A 14,975-nucleotide genomic window follows, 5' to 3' on the forward strand; every position below is an offset into this window, starting at 1 on the left:
TTTTCATGAGGAAGAAATGAAGTATAGGAGAGTAAATCTGTGCCTTGATATACTTACTCTGCTCCAATAAATTGCAGAGATATGTAAAATTAAAAAGAAACAAACAGGAAAATAAATGATATATTTAAATAGAAGATAAATACCTAAATAGACTAGAGATAGAACGTGGCACTAGGTGAAATAATCCAGTCACAGAAAAACAAATACTGCATGTTTTCTCTTGTATGAAGTCCTTGGATTGGTCAAGCTCACAAAGACCAAAAGCAGAATAATGATTCCCAGGTGCTGAGGGAGAAGGGTAGAAGAGATAGTAGCTAGTGTTTTACAAGTTCAAAGTTTCACCAGAGCATGAAAAGGCTCCAGAGGTAGATCATGGGGCCTGAACTCAGAGCCTGGGCCCTGTCCCTGAGCTTTTTCGCTCAAGGCTAGCACGTTGAGCCACAGTGCCACTTCCAGTTTTCCGGTGGTTAATTGGAGACAAGAATCTCAAAACTATCCTGCCTGAGTTGAATTTGGACTGTGATCCTCAGATCTCAGCCTTCTGAGTAGCTAGGATTACAGGTGTGAGCCACTGGTGCCTGATTGACAAATGTATTTTTTTTTTGTCTGTTATGGGGCTTGAACTTTGGTCCTGGGCACTGCCCTTCAGCTCTTCAGCTCAAGGTTAGTGCTGTACCACTTGAGCCACAGCACCACTTCTGATTTTCTGGTGATTTATTCGAAATAAGAGTCTCACAGACCTTCCTGCCCACGCTGGCTTTGAACCATGATCCTCAGATCTCAGCCACCTGAGTAGCTAGAATTACAGGCCTGAGCCAATGGTACCCAGCTAACAACTGCATTCTTAAGCATACAACCATGTAATCTGAGTTACTTACTGCCATAAAACTTCATATTTGAGAATATCAAAATGGTAAATGTTGTCATGTGTGTTTTATAACAATTTTTAAAGAAATCCACTACTGGTAATATCAAGTTTAAACCAAAATCCATATAGAGAAGCTACATGGAAGAAGAGTGGCCATAAGACTACCCAATCATCCAGATGTTTCAGAGTACTAGCTGAGTCCAGTCTGCCAACTGTGCTACATGAGTATACACAACCAAGAAAGGAAGAAAAACAAAAGAAAATGAGGACCAGGAAATGATCAAATACCCTCATGCCAATGTATGGGAGATAAATTTAGGGATTTTTTCCCATGATGACATATAGAACAGCATTTAAAACAAACTTAATCAACATAAATGAGTGTCAAAATGTAATGCTAAGTAGAGTGCAGGACAGAATAAATATGGCATGTTATTATTTGTGTGAATTTCATATACACAAAAATGTATGGAAGCATGCTATATGTAGTTACAAAATAAAAACTATGAGGTCTGGGGCTGTAGCTCAGTATTTAGCAATGGCAAGCCTCTGGCTTCAAATTCTATCACTGCAAATACATAAATAAACCTCGATGGGAATGATAAATATTATCACTGTACGGGGTTTGTTTATAAAACTTGATCTCCAATAACCAGAATAACTATTTCAGGCAAGATTTATCAATGGTGAAAATTTATTTTTTTGTTGTTTTTTTTATTGTGAACATAGTGTACAGAGGGGTTACAAATACATGGGCAAGATAATGAGTACATTTCTTATCAAGCATTGCAGCCTCCTCCTTTGTTTACCCTTCACATCCCTTCCCAGCCTCCCCCCGGCCCCCCACTCAAACCTCCCCCCCCCAAAGTTGTAAAGTTCGTTTTCGACATGACAACTTGTACTTCTCATTGTTGCAACCGGTCCACCTGTATCTTTAAACGACTTGTTTTTCCTCTTCTCCTCCATAATGGTGAAAATTTATTAAAGCAGTATTTATTAATTTGCTTATTTAAAAGAGTACTTTTTAAATCTGAAAATACTGCTTTACAGGGGGGTATTTCACATCCTTGGGAAACAAAACATGTCACAAAAAGAGAAATTTCAAACAACTTTGGGTAATTTCTAGTCAAGCTTTAGTCCATGTACTTACCTTCAGTTTCCATATTGTTTGTCAAGGACTCTCACTTCTAAGCATTTGTTTCAAGCAAGGCTCTAGAAAAGTATGGCAGCCACTTTTTTAAAAGCCCTATGCATTAGGATTCAGATGCAACCACATCCTGGAAAACCCTTTCCTGACACCCTACCATAGGGTAGATACCGTTCCAGGCCATTTCCCCATTGCCAAGGTTTTCCCAGCTGATATCACAGCAGCCATCCAATTCTGTGGCACCCTCTTCATTTTCTTATGTTCTCTCCCACCCTGCAAGCTTCCTTATACCATGTTCATAGTTCCATCTCAAACCTTATTCCAATCAACTGTTAGGAGGATCCAATTAAGTATCTGATGACCCAAAAAATAAAAATTTTGCTGTGAACCATTAAACTATGGAGCAGAGAAATTTAAAACACATAACCTTGGAAAAACTGTAGATAGCAATTTAAGTGAGTTTCGTTGTTTCCCAATATGCAATATGAAAGAGGAGGAAGATGCCTGTGTGAACGCCGCACACTCTAGGCGAATTGATTCTTAGAGCGTTAACCAATAGAGTATTGTTGAACAATTATAAAGGTCGCATTAATTTGCAACACTCCTATTCATTCTTGGGAAGGGGGAAGCAAAATTGGGCTTAAAAGATTTATTCCTAAAGGTTTTTAGAAACCTAAAACTCACAGAAGACCTTAATAAATAACGGGATTGTGTGAGGGGTGCAGAAATGAGCTAAGCCTCTGGGCGTCGCTGTTGACCACCTAAGGAGTGCGAGGCAGAGACACAACCCAGCCAACACCACCTACCACACACACAGGGCTGGGCATTGAGCCTGCAAGCTCCGGGTGGCAAAGCAACTCCGTCCGGCAGCCCATTGCTTCTCTGCACAGTAAGCTGGGTCCTGTGGATGCTGGGCGTCTCAAACCGTGGGAACTAGGGAGTGAAATCTCTCCCTGGAAGCCAGAAACCGTTCATTGAGAAAACCCCGCGGCAGAAGGGAAATGGCGGCTCTGGAGAACGTCCTCCACTGCAGAAAGCTGGTCCTGCTGAGCCTTCTCTCGGCCGTGTTGTGGGAGGCTGGGACCGGGCAGATTCGCTATTCCGTGCCGGAGGAGGTGGACAAAGGCTCCTTCGTGGGCAGCATCGCGAAGGACTTGGGCTGGGAGCCGCAGGCGCTGGCGCAGCGCGGCGTCCGCGTCGTCTCCAGAGGTAGGGCGCAGCTCTTCGCCCTGAACCCGCGGAGCGGCAGCTTGGTCACCGCAGACAGGATCGACCGCGAGGAGCTCTGCGCACAGAGCCCCCGCTGTCTGGTCAACTTTAACATTTTGCTGGAAGACAAACTGACTGTTTATTCCGTAGAGGTGCAAATCACAGATGTGAATGATAATGCCCCTCGCTTTGCAGTAGAGGAGCTGGAGCTCAAAATCAGTGAAACCACTGCTCCAGGATTTCGGATCCCCCTGAAGAGTGCGCATGACGCTGACGTGGGAGACAACGCCCTGCAGAAGTACCAGCTCAACTCAAATGCCCACTTCTCCCTGGAGATGCGGAGTGCAGTGGATGGGAACAAGTATCCCGAGCTGGTGTTAGAGCGGGCTCTGGATCGCGAGGAAGAGGCGATGCACCATCTCCTTCTTGTTGCTTCAGATGGGGGCAACCCGGTAAGATCTGGCACCTGCCGCATCCGCGTGAAAGTGCTGGATGTGAACGATAACGCTCCTGTTTTTACACAGCCCGAGTACCGAGTAAGTGTTCCAGAGAATATACCAATAGGCACCCGAATAGTCACGGTGACCGCCACTGATGCCGATGACGGATACAATGCACAAGTGACATATTTTCTAGAGCAAATCCCTAGAGCAACTACAGACATATTTAAACTGAAGTCAACATCTGGAGATCTAACAATCATGAAAAGTCTCGATTATGAGGATGCTAAAGTCCATGAAATTGATATCGAGGCTCAGGATGGTCCAGGCCTTCTAACCAGAACAAAGGTCATCATTACCGTTTTGGATGTGAATGACAATGCCCCAGAATTTTACATGACTTCTGCCACCAGCTCAGTTCCTGAAGACTCTCCTCCAGGAACCATAATTGCACTTTTCAATGTACATGACAGAGACTCTGGACAAAATGCTTTTGTCACCTGTTCACTCCCAGAGGAACTGCCTTTCAAGTTAGAAAGGTCAGTGGACAATTACTACAGACTGGTTACAACCAGAACCCTTGACAGGGAACAGGTTTCCTTTTACAACATCACTCTGAGTGCCACAGATGGAGGGGACCCACCACTGTGCACAGATGCTCATGTTGTGCTACAGGTAGCAGACATCAATGACAACCCACCAGCCTTCCCGCAGGCATCCTACTCTGTCTACCTTAAGGAAAACAACCCCCGTGGCACCTCCATCTTTACAGTGTTGGCTCATGATCCAGACAGCGAACACAACGCCCATGTCACTTACTCTCTGGCAGAGGAGACCTTTCACGGAGCACCTCTCTCCTCCTACATCTCCATCAACTCTGACAGTGGGGTCCTCTATGCTCTGCAGTCTTTTGATTATGAGCAATTCCAGAACCTACAGCTGTGGGTGATAGCGCTGGACAGCGGCAAACCTCCCCTCAGCAGCAATGTATCATTGGACCTGTTCTTGGTGGACCAGAATGACAATGCACCGGAGATCCTATACCCTGTCCTCCCCACCGATGGTTCCACAGGTGTGGAGCTGGCTCCCCGCTCTGCAGAGCCTGGTTATCTGGTGACCAAGGTGGTGGCAGTAGACAAAGACTCAGGACAGAATGCCTGGCTGTCCTACCGCCTGCTCAAGGCCAGTGAACCTGGGCTCTTCATGGTGGGGCTACACACAGGTGAGGTGCGCACAGCCAGGGCCCTTGTGGACAGAGATGCGCTCAAGCAGAGCCTGGTGGTGTCTGTGCAGGACCATGGCCAGCCCCCTCTCTCAGCCACTGTCACACTCACCATCGCAGTGGCTGACAGTATTCCAGACATCCTGGCAGACCTCAGCAGCCTCCAGACCTCCACTGATCCACAGGATTCAGACCTCACACTCTACCTGGTGGTGGCAGTAGCTGTGGTGTCTTGTGTCTTCCTGGCCTTTGTCATTGTGCTGCTGGCACTCAGGCTGAGGCGCTGGCACACAGCGCGCCTGCTCCCGTCTTCCAGGAATGGGTTGGCTGCCATGCCTGCCTCTCACTTTGTGGGCATGGATGGAGTTCAGGCTTTCCTTCAGACCTATTCCCATGAGGTCTCCCTCACCGCCGACTCCCGCAAAAGCCACATCATCTTCCCTCAACCCAACTATGCTGACACACTCATCAGCCAGGAGAGCTGTGAGAAGAAGGATTTTCTATCTGCACCTCAGTCTTTACTTGAAGATAAAGAGGAAACATTTTCTCAGGTAAACTTGTGAATTTCTATGCTATGTAGACTAAAATAATGATTTGGCTTACTTGCTTTCACTAGCTAGTAAAATATTTCTGTGTAATATACCCTAGAGTGTTTATATTTAGAATCCTCTGTGGGGTTGGTCTTGCTTGCCTGCAGTTCCAGCACTCAGAAAGCTGGAGTGTGGAGAATTTGAGGTCGACCTGTGCAACATATCCGGACCTCTCAAACAAACAAAACAGAAAGTCTTGGAAAACCAGGATTAAAGTAGCCTTCATATTTATATCAGAGCACATTTATAAAACTTCTTACAATGGAAAGATAATTGTAACCATTATATATATATATATATATATATATATATATATATAGTGATGAAAAGGACACTTGATGTACTTCTTTTTGGAAACGGAATGACATTAGAAATGATCAGCTCTGTTGTATAAACAATTTCTTCTTTACCTTTGCCAAATCATCCCATTGCTCTGAATTGCTCTTATCTAGAACAGATAGAGCTTGACTGAAAAAGGCCCACCAATACTTGTTTGACTAATATGATTTTCACATTTCCTACATTGTACAATTCTGCCCATTCGTCTCTGAATTTAATGTAGATATTCCCTCTCACGAAGGTATGATATTCTTTTACATCTTTTCATGTCTTATATTCTTTTTACATCTTTTTATGTCTTGTATTCTTTAATTCTTTTTATTTTGAAGTGGTTGTACAAAGAAGTTCCCATTCTACAAAACAGAATATGAATACAAAGTGTCTGATAACAATATAACCTATGGCTCCTAACTCACCCTTTCTCTCACTTTTCTTTTCTTCTTTTTTTAAAATTGAGATTAGGTGATTATATCAATTTCACATATTTCCCAGTACTGGGGAATAGTGATGCTTAGAGTCACAAACCTTCACCAGGCAAATTGTCATTTTCATGATCTGTAAAGTGTGTGAATTCTATAAGGTGTGACAATACTATTATTTCTTCCACATCAAGTGGTATTTACATTTCTTTCCTTTTGCTTAGTGTAAGCTGTTCCCTCTTTCCCTCTCATTCCTCCCTTCCCATTGCTGTCTTGGGGTTGCTTAGTTCATCTTCATCTTTGTCCAGTGCAGCTGATGGGCCCCTCTGTTGTATGTTTTCCCATTTCTTACTGATTGTGTGTCCTCCTCCTAGCTTCTCTCTGTGGCATGCATATATATACCATATATGTAGTCAAGAACATGGACTCATTTAGCAATGATATGACAAAATGAGTGGAAGTCCTTTGTGTCTTATTTTCTTTCATATCATTTTATTCTTTTTAGTTGTGTTCATATAAAATTATAGATATCTACATAAGCTGCAGTTTTAAAGTACTGTCAATATCTCTGATCAATTTTTTTATTTTGAGATACTTTATGTGTGCGTAAGAGTATATTTATATAAGCAAGGTACTTGTGGTTCATGAGTCATCCTACCTACTCCAGAGGCTGAGATCTATGATTGCAGTTCACAGCCACAAGGACAGAATATATATATATATGAGACTCTCATCTCCAATTAACCAGCAAAAGCCAGAAGTAGAGCTGTTGCTCAATTGGAAGAATGATAATCTTGAATGAAAAAGTTCAAGGACAGCACCCAGACTCTGAGGTCACGCCCTAGCACTGGGACACGTGTGCACATGCATGTGTGCACACACACACCCACACACACACACACACACACACACACACACACACACAAACACAGACCAAAGAATACATCTGATTTATATCTATACCATATAACTTGAGAAACAATTTTGACCTTCTTCAGTTTTACATTGTACCTGTAATAAAATGACAACAATCAAATATATATTTAAGTGTAGAGTATGTTAACTTTTCATAAGAAAGAAATGTAGTATAGGAGAGTAAAGCTGTGCCTTGATCTACTTACTCTGCTCCAGTGAATTGCAGGGATACATAAAATTTTTTAAAATGAACAGGAAAATAAAGGATACATTCAAATAAAATATAAATACCTAAATGAATTAGAAGTAGAACATGGCTCTAAGTGAAATAATCCAGTCACAGAAAGACAAATATTGTATGATTCCTCTTGTATCAAGTCCTTGGATTGGTTAAGTCCACAAAGACCAAAAGTGGAATGATGACTCCCAGGTGCTGAGCGAGAAGGGTGGAAAAAAGAAGCGATAAGACTGACCGGTCATCCAAATGTTTCAGCATGCTAGTTGAGCCCAGTCTGCCAACAGTACAACATGAGTAAAACAACTAAGAAAGGAAGCAAAACAAAAGAAAAAGAGGACCAGGAAATATCCAATATCCTAATGCCAATACATGGATATAAATTTTGGCATTTCTTCCATGATGATATATGTGACAGCAATTAAATATAATCAATATAAATGAATCTCAAAATATAATGCTAAGTAGAGTGCACGACAGAATAAATATGGCATGTTATTATTTGTGTGAGTTTCACACACACAAAAATATGTGGGAGCATGCTATATGTAGTTGCAAAATGAACAATAGGGGGCCTGGGTCTGTAGCTCAGTACAGAGCAATGGCAAGCTCTTGGGTTCAAACTCCATCATTGCAAATACATAAATAAATAAAACATAAAGTCCTGGATAGGAGCAATAAATACTATTACTCTACCAAAAGGTTTTTATGTTGTTTGAAAACTTGATCTACAATAACAAGTATAACTGTTTCAGGCAAGAATCATCTATGGTGAAAATTCTGTTAAAACCATATCTATTTATTTATTTATTTTAAATAGTATTTAATTAATGTCAAAATATTCTCTACCAGATAATTATTAATGAAAAAAAGAAAGACAGTTAATTGTACAACAGAAAATGGAAGTTACCAGAAATCTGACCAAAAGATTAGAGTTAATTTTTTAATTTCTTTATTGAGATTAGATGATTACATAAATTTCACAAGTTGTGGCAATAGTGATAGTTAAGGTCACAAACACATATTAACCCTCACAAGGTAACTTGTCATTTATCTTGGTCTATAAAGGTTATGAACTCTATGAACTATGACAATACAAATACATCTTCTAAATAGAGTTAATATTAAGAATATTGGGACAAAGATATCCTATGCCTCCTGGCAAGATGCACTAAGAAGGATATATCACCATGTTTTTCATATTCCTACCAAAGTACATAATCCATATCTGTCAGGAGAAGAATCAAACTCTAATAAATGGCACTATACTATTCAAACATTAAAGTCATGAAATATAAAGAAAGCCTTATGAATTGCTTGGATTAAATGATATAATTAAATGCAACATGTGATCTTTGACTGGGTCTTAGTCTAGAACAAAAATTATTTCGCTATAATGAGACATTATTAGTTGGGTGTCAAGTGGTTTATTTCTGTAATCCTAACTACTTAGAAAGCTAAAAAAAATAGCAAGACCATAGTTCCAGACCAGCCCTGGCAGAAAAGTTCTCAAGGCTGTATCTATGGAAGAAGCTCTGGGTGTGGTGCATACATGCCTGTCATCCGAGCTAAAACAGGAAGCCTAAAATAGGTATATAGGGGTTCAAGGTCATGCCTGATCAGGAAGAACATCCTCTCTCAAGAATGATTTCAAGTGGGCTGGGAAGGTGGCTCAGCAGTAGAGTGCTTGCCTCATATGCATGAGACCCGGGGTTCGATTCCTCAGCACCACACAAACAGAAAAAGGCAGAAGTGGTGCTGTGGCTCAAGTGGTAGTGCACTAGCCTTGAGCTGAAGAGCTCAGGGATAGTGCCCAGGCCTAGCGTTCAAACCCCATGACTGAAGAAAATAATATGATAGTAATTTCAAATATATATGTATCTATATCTCCAGGATCTAAAAATAAAAAAACCAGCAAGCCAGGTGCTGGTTGCTCACACCTGTAATCCTAGCTACTCAGAAGGCAGAGAGCTAAGGATCTTGGTTCAAAGCCAGATTAGGCAAGAAAGTCTGTGAGACTATTATTTCCAATTAACTACTAAAAATATAGAAGTGAAGATATGGGTCAAGTGGTAGAGCACTAACTTTGAGCTCAGGTCCCAGGCCCTAAATTGAAACACTAACACAATCACACAGACATATAGACACAGACACACACACACACACACACACACACACATACACACACACACCACAAAACAGCCAGTTTATAAAATGTGTGAAGATATAAATGACTAGTAGAAAATGTGCCTAGAAGAACAAGGCCCTGAGTTCAGTCCTCAGAATGGCCCCCACAAAAGACACTTTTGTAGTAGCTGGCAAAATTCTACTCAAATAGGTAAATTCAATAATAGCACTATTTTATGACAATGTATTGATTTTCTTCATATTGTGATAATAAAAGAGTGTTCTTGATTTTAAGGAAAGTAAAGAAGGATTGGGTCTACAATATAATCTGAACTAAGAAGAGAGAGAGAGAGTAGGGAGAAAGAAAGGAGCTGGGACTGAGAGAGTGTAAAATCAAAATGTTAACATGTGGCTCATGCCTGTAATCCTAGCTACTCATGAGGGTGAGATCTGAGGGTCACAGTTCAAAGCCAGGCTGGGCAGGAAAGTCCATGAGACTTTTATCTCCAATTAACCACCAGAAAAACAGAAGTGGTGCTGTGGAGCATTTGCCTTGAGCTGAAGAGCTCTGGGACAGCAGCCAGGCCCAGATTTCAAGCCCCATGACCAACAACACCACCAAAAAGGTAACACGTAATGTAATACAGGTACAAAATACAATAGGCCTCCCATGCTCTTGGTTCTAAATCTCTACATTTAATCAATTGGATATTGAAAATATTTAGAAAAAGTGTGCGCTGAACAAAAAAGTACACACATTTTTATGTTTATTTTCACCTAATACTACAATATAACAGCAATTTACTTAGTATTCACTATTACATACAATCTAGAGATTAAAGTATACAGGAAGAGACATACAAACCCATGGAAACACTACACTATTTTATGTAAGGAATCTCAGAGAGCATACATGAGTACCAGGAAATCGATGTTCATCACATATCATGCAATGGCTGTATGCAGAATTCACTATGTCATTTTCATTCAGCTTTGTTATATGTCTGAAATGTTTCTGAGTAAAAAGTAATTGAAATTACAATATGATCTTATGTAAATATGGGAAAAGGTTAAGATTTGATAGCCACCTGAAATACACATAGACTTTGGTTACATATGGTTTGAGTGCTTTAAATAAAGATGCTTTTGAAGTAAATTCACATCGCATATAAATACACAAAAATGAAACAGGGATAAGAAAACACCAATTGTGTTCTGTTTTACAATCTTAGGGAAAACTACATATCAGAAAAAAACCAGCAATTTCAAACAATTTTGAGGGATTGATTCCAAAAGTGGTGAAGTTCCATTCCTGTCCAAGCTTTATTCAATGGACCTAACTTCAGTTTCCATAACACTCTCACCTCTAAACATTTGTTTCAAGGCTCTGTCCTAGAGCCTCATTTAAAAATAAAATCCTGTCCTATGCTTAGATTTCGGGCCCAATCACATCTTAGAAAAGACTATCCTACCCAATCTTAGGTTAGATACCCTTCCAGTGCATTTCCCATTGCCCAGGGTTTCCAAATGGATATCATCAGAGCCATCCAATTGGGTAACAACTCCTTTGTTTTCTGATTTTCTCTCCTACCTTGCAAGCTTCCTTAGACTATACTTGATAGTTTCCATCTCCACCCTGAATCCTACCATGTAGGGTTTACCAGGCCAATTAAGTGTCTGATGATCCAACAAAAACGAATTTTGATGGAAAGCATTAATAACTACGAGTACAGAAATTTAAGACACATAACCTTAGAAGAAACTACAACTAATATTTTTCAGAAATCTTTTTTGGTCTCTAAATATACAGTATAAAAGAGGTAGAAGATGTTTGTACCAAGGGCAAATATTCAGGTCTGCTTAATAAGTTGGGCGTCTAGATGGACAACTATGAAAAGTTATATGAATTTACATTACTCCAATTCACTCTGAGGGAAAGCAAAACTTGTATTATAAGATTTACTCCTAAAGGTTTTAGATACTTAAAAAGTGGCTACCGAACTCAAAAAATGACCGGTTTGTGTGAGCGGTGCAGAAATCAGCTAAGCCTCTGGGCGTCGCTGTTGACCACCTAAGGAGTGCGAGGCAGAGACACAACCCAGCCAACACCACCGACCACACACACAGGGCTGGGCATTGAGTTTGCAAGCTCCGGATGGCAAAGCAACTCGGTCCGGCAGCCCATTTCTTCTCGGCACAGTAAGCTGGGTCCTGTGGATGTTGGGCGTCTCACACCGGGGGAACTGGGGTGTGGAATCTCTCCCTGGAAGCCAGAAACCGTTCACCGAGAAAACCCCGCGGGAGGAGGGAAATGGCGGCTCTGGAGATCGTCCTCCACTGCAGAAAGCTGGTCCTGCTGAGCCTTCTCTCGGCCGTGCTGTGGGAGGCTGGGGCCGGGCAGATTCGCTATTCCGTGCCGGAGGAGGTGGACAAAGGCTCCTTCGTGGGCAGCATCGCGAAGGACTTGGGCTGGGAGCCGCAGGCGCTGGCGCAGCGCGGCGTCCGCGTCGTCTCCAGAGGTAGGGCGCAGCTCTTCGCCCTGAACCCGCGGAGCGGCAGCTTGGTCACCGCAGACAGGATCGACCGCGAGGAGCTCTGCGCACAGAGCCCCCGCTGTCTGGTCAACTTTAACATTTTGCTGGAAGACAAACTGACTGTTTATTCCGTAGAGGTGCAAATCACAGATGTGAATGATAACGCCCCTCGCTTTGCAGTGGAGGAGCTAGAGCTCAAAATCAGTGAAACCACTGCTCCAGGACTCAGGATTTCCCTGAAGAGTGCGCATGACGCTGACGTGGCAGACAACGCCCTGCAGAAGTACCAGCTCAACTCAAATGCCCACTTCTCCCTGGAGATGCGGAGTGCAGTGGATGGGAACAAGTATCCCGAGCTGGTACTAGAGCGGGCTCTGGATCGCGAGGAAGAGGCGATGCACCATCTCCTTCTTGTTGCTTCAGATGGGGGCAACCCAGTAAGATCTGGCACCTGCCGCATCCGCGTGAAGGTGCTGGATGCAAATGATAACCCTCCTGTTTTTACACAGCACGAGTACCGAGTAAGTGTTCCAGAGAATATACCAATAGGCACCCGAATAGTGACGGTGACCGCCACTGATGCCGATGACGGATACAATGCACAAGTGACATATTTTCTAGAACAAATCCCTAGAGCAACTACAGACATATTTGAACTGAAGTCAACATCTGGAGATCTAACAATCATGAAAAGTCTCGATTATGAGGATGCTAAAGTCCATGAAATTGATATCGAGGCTCAGGATGGTCCAGGCCTTCTAACCAGAACAAAGGTCATCATTACCGTTTTGGATGTGAATGACAATGCCCCAGAATTTTACATGACTTCTGCCACCAGCTCAGTTCCTGAAGACTCTCCTCCAGGAACCATAATTGCACTTTTCAATGTACATGACAGAGACTCTGGACAAAATGCTTTTGTCACCTGTTCACTCCCAGAGGAACTGCCTTTCAAGTTAGAAAGGTCAGTGGACAATTACTACAGACTGGTTACAACCAGAACCCTTGACAGGGAACAGGTTTCCTTTTACAACATCACTCTGAGTGCCACAGATGGAGGGGACCCACCACTGTGCACAGATGCTCATGTTGTGCTACAGGTAGCAGACATCAATGACAACCCACCAGCCTTCCCGCAGGCATCCTACTCTGTCTACCTTAAGGAAAACAACCCCCGTGGCACCTCCATCTTTACAGTGTTGGCTCATGATCCAGACAGCGAACACAACGCCCATGTCACTTACTCTCTGGCTGAGGAGACCTTTCACGGAGCACCTCTCTCCTCCTACATCTCCATCAACTCTGACAGTGGGGTCCTCTATGCTCTGCAGTCCTTTGATTATGAGCAATTCCAGAACCTAGAGCTGTGGGTGATAGCGCTGGACAGCGGCAAACCTCCCCTCAGCAGCAATGTATCATTGAACCTGTTCTTGGTGGACCAGAATGACAATGCACCGGAGATCCTATACCCTGTCCTCCCCACCGATGGTTCCACAGGTGTGGAGCTGGCTCCCCGCTCTGCAGAGCCTGGTTATCTGGTGACCAAGGTGGTAGCAGTAGACAAGGACTCAGGACAGAATGCCTGGCTGTCCTACCGCCTGCTCAAGGCCAGTGAACCTGGGCTCTTCATGGTGGGGCTGCACACAGGTGAGGTGCGCACAGCAAGGGCCCTTGTGGACAGAGATGCGCTCAAGCAGAGCCTGGTGGTGTCTGTGCAGGACCATGGCCAGCCCCCTCTCTCAGCCACTGTCACACTCACCATCGCAGTGGCTGACAGTATTCCAGACATCCTGGCAGACCTCGGCAGCCTCCAGACCTCCACTGATCCACAGGATTCAGACCTCACGCTCTACCTGGTGGTGGCAGTAGCTGTGGTGTCTTGTGTCTTCCTGGCCTTTGTCATTGTGCTGCTGGCACTCAGGCTGAGGCGCTGGCACACAGCGCGCCTGCTCCCGTCTTCCAGGAATGGGTTGGCTGCCATGCCTGCCTCTCACTTTGTGGGCATGGATGGAGTTCAGGCTTTCCTTCAGACCTATTCCCATGAGGTCTCCCTCACCGCCGACTCCCGCAAAAGCCACATCATCTTCCCTCAACCCAACTATGCTGACACACTCATCAGCCAGGAGAGCTGTGAGAAGAAGGATTTTCTATCTGCACCTCAGTCTTTACTTGAAGATAAAGAGGAAACATTTTCTCAGGTAAACTTGTGAATTTCTATGGTATGTAGATTAAAATCATGGTTTGGCTTACTTGCTTTCACTAGCTAGTAAAATATTTCTGTGTAATATACCCTAGAGTGTTTGTATGTAGAATCCTCTGTGGGGTTTGCCTGTAGTTCCTGCACTTTGAAAGCTGGTATGTTGAGATTTTGTGGTCAACCTGAGCAACATATTACAACCTCCTTTCAAAACAAAACAGAAAGTCTTGGACAACCAAGATTAAGGAAGCATCTTTTTTTTACATCAGAGCGCATTCATCATTGTTCTTACATGGGAAAAAGAGTATAACTATAACATATGTATAGCGATGAAGGGTACACTGGAGATGCTTTTTCCTTTTGGAAAGTCAGTGACATTAGAAATAAAGAGCTCTCGTGTTAAAATAGTTTGTTTACTTCTGTACAAATCATTTCATTGCTCTGAGTTGCTCTTATCTGGAGGAGATAGAACTTGACTGAAAAAGCCCACCAATTCTTGTTGGACTAATACTATTTTAACTTTCCCTACATTGTACACTGTTGCTCATTCATCTCTGAATTTAGTGTATATATTATCTCTCATGGTGGTAAGATATTCTTTTATATATCTATGTGTTCTTTTAGTTGCATTAATATAAAATTGTAGACATCTACATTTTACACTACTGAGAATATATTTGTTTAATCATTTATTAGGAGATACTTTATATGTGCCTAAGAGTACATTTATGTA

General features: G+C 42.7%; 2 protein-coding genes across 2 annotated transcripts; both read left to right on the top strand.

The window, feature by feature from the left end:
- The first annotated feature begins 3,016 nt into the window (after positions 1–3,016).
- LOC122118175 (protocadherin gamma-A2-like) lies at positions 3,017–5,454 on the top strand. The gene has a single exon (XM_042692101.1). The coding sequence runs from the start codon at positions 3,017–3,019 to the stop codon at positions 5,447–5,449; it is 2,433 nt and encodes an 810-aa protein (XP_042548035.1). The 3' UTR covers positions 5,450–5,454.
- A 6,368-nt stretch (positions 5,455–11,822) lies between these two features.
- LOC122118172 (protocadherin gamma-A2-like) lies at positions 11,823–14,262 on the top strand. The gene has a single exon (XM_042692099.1). The coding sequence runs from the start codon at positions 11,823–11,825 to the stop codon at positions 14,253–14,255; it is 2,433 nt and encodes an 810-aa protein (XP_042548033.1). The 3' UTR covers positions 14,256–14,262.
- Positions 14,263–14,975: the final 713 nt, after the last annotated feature.

The sequence above is a fragment of the Dipodomys spectabilis genome, unplaced genomic scaffold (assembly GCF_019054845.1).
Source record: "Dipodomys spectabilis isolate Male_0828 unplaced genomic scaffold, ASM1905484v1 ptg000147l, whole genome shotgun sequence".
In the NCBI taxonomy this organism is placed as follows: Eukaryota; Metazoa; Chordata; class Mammalia; order Rodentia; family Heteromyidae; genus Dipodomys; species Dipodomys spectabilis.

What these genes read in the sequence shown, in the direction of transcription:
- LOC122118175 (XM_042692101.1), top strand. Translation starts at nt 3,017, where the DNA reads ATGGCGGCTCTGGAGAACGTCCTCCACTGCAGAAAGCTGGTCCTGCTG.
- LOC122118172 (XM_042692099.1), top strand. Translation starts at nt 11,823, where the DNA reads ATGGCGGCTCTGGAGATCGTCCTCCACTGCAGAAAGCTGGTCCTGCTG.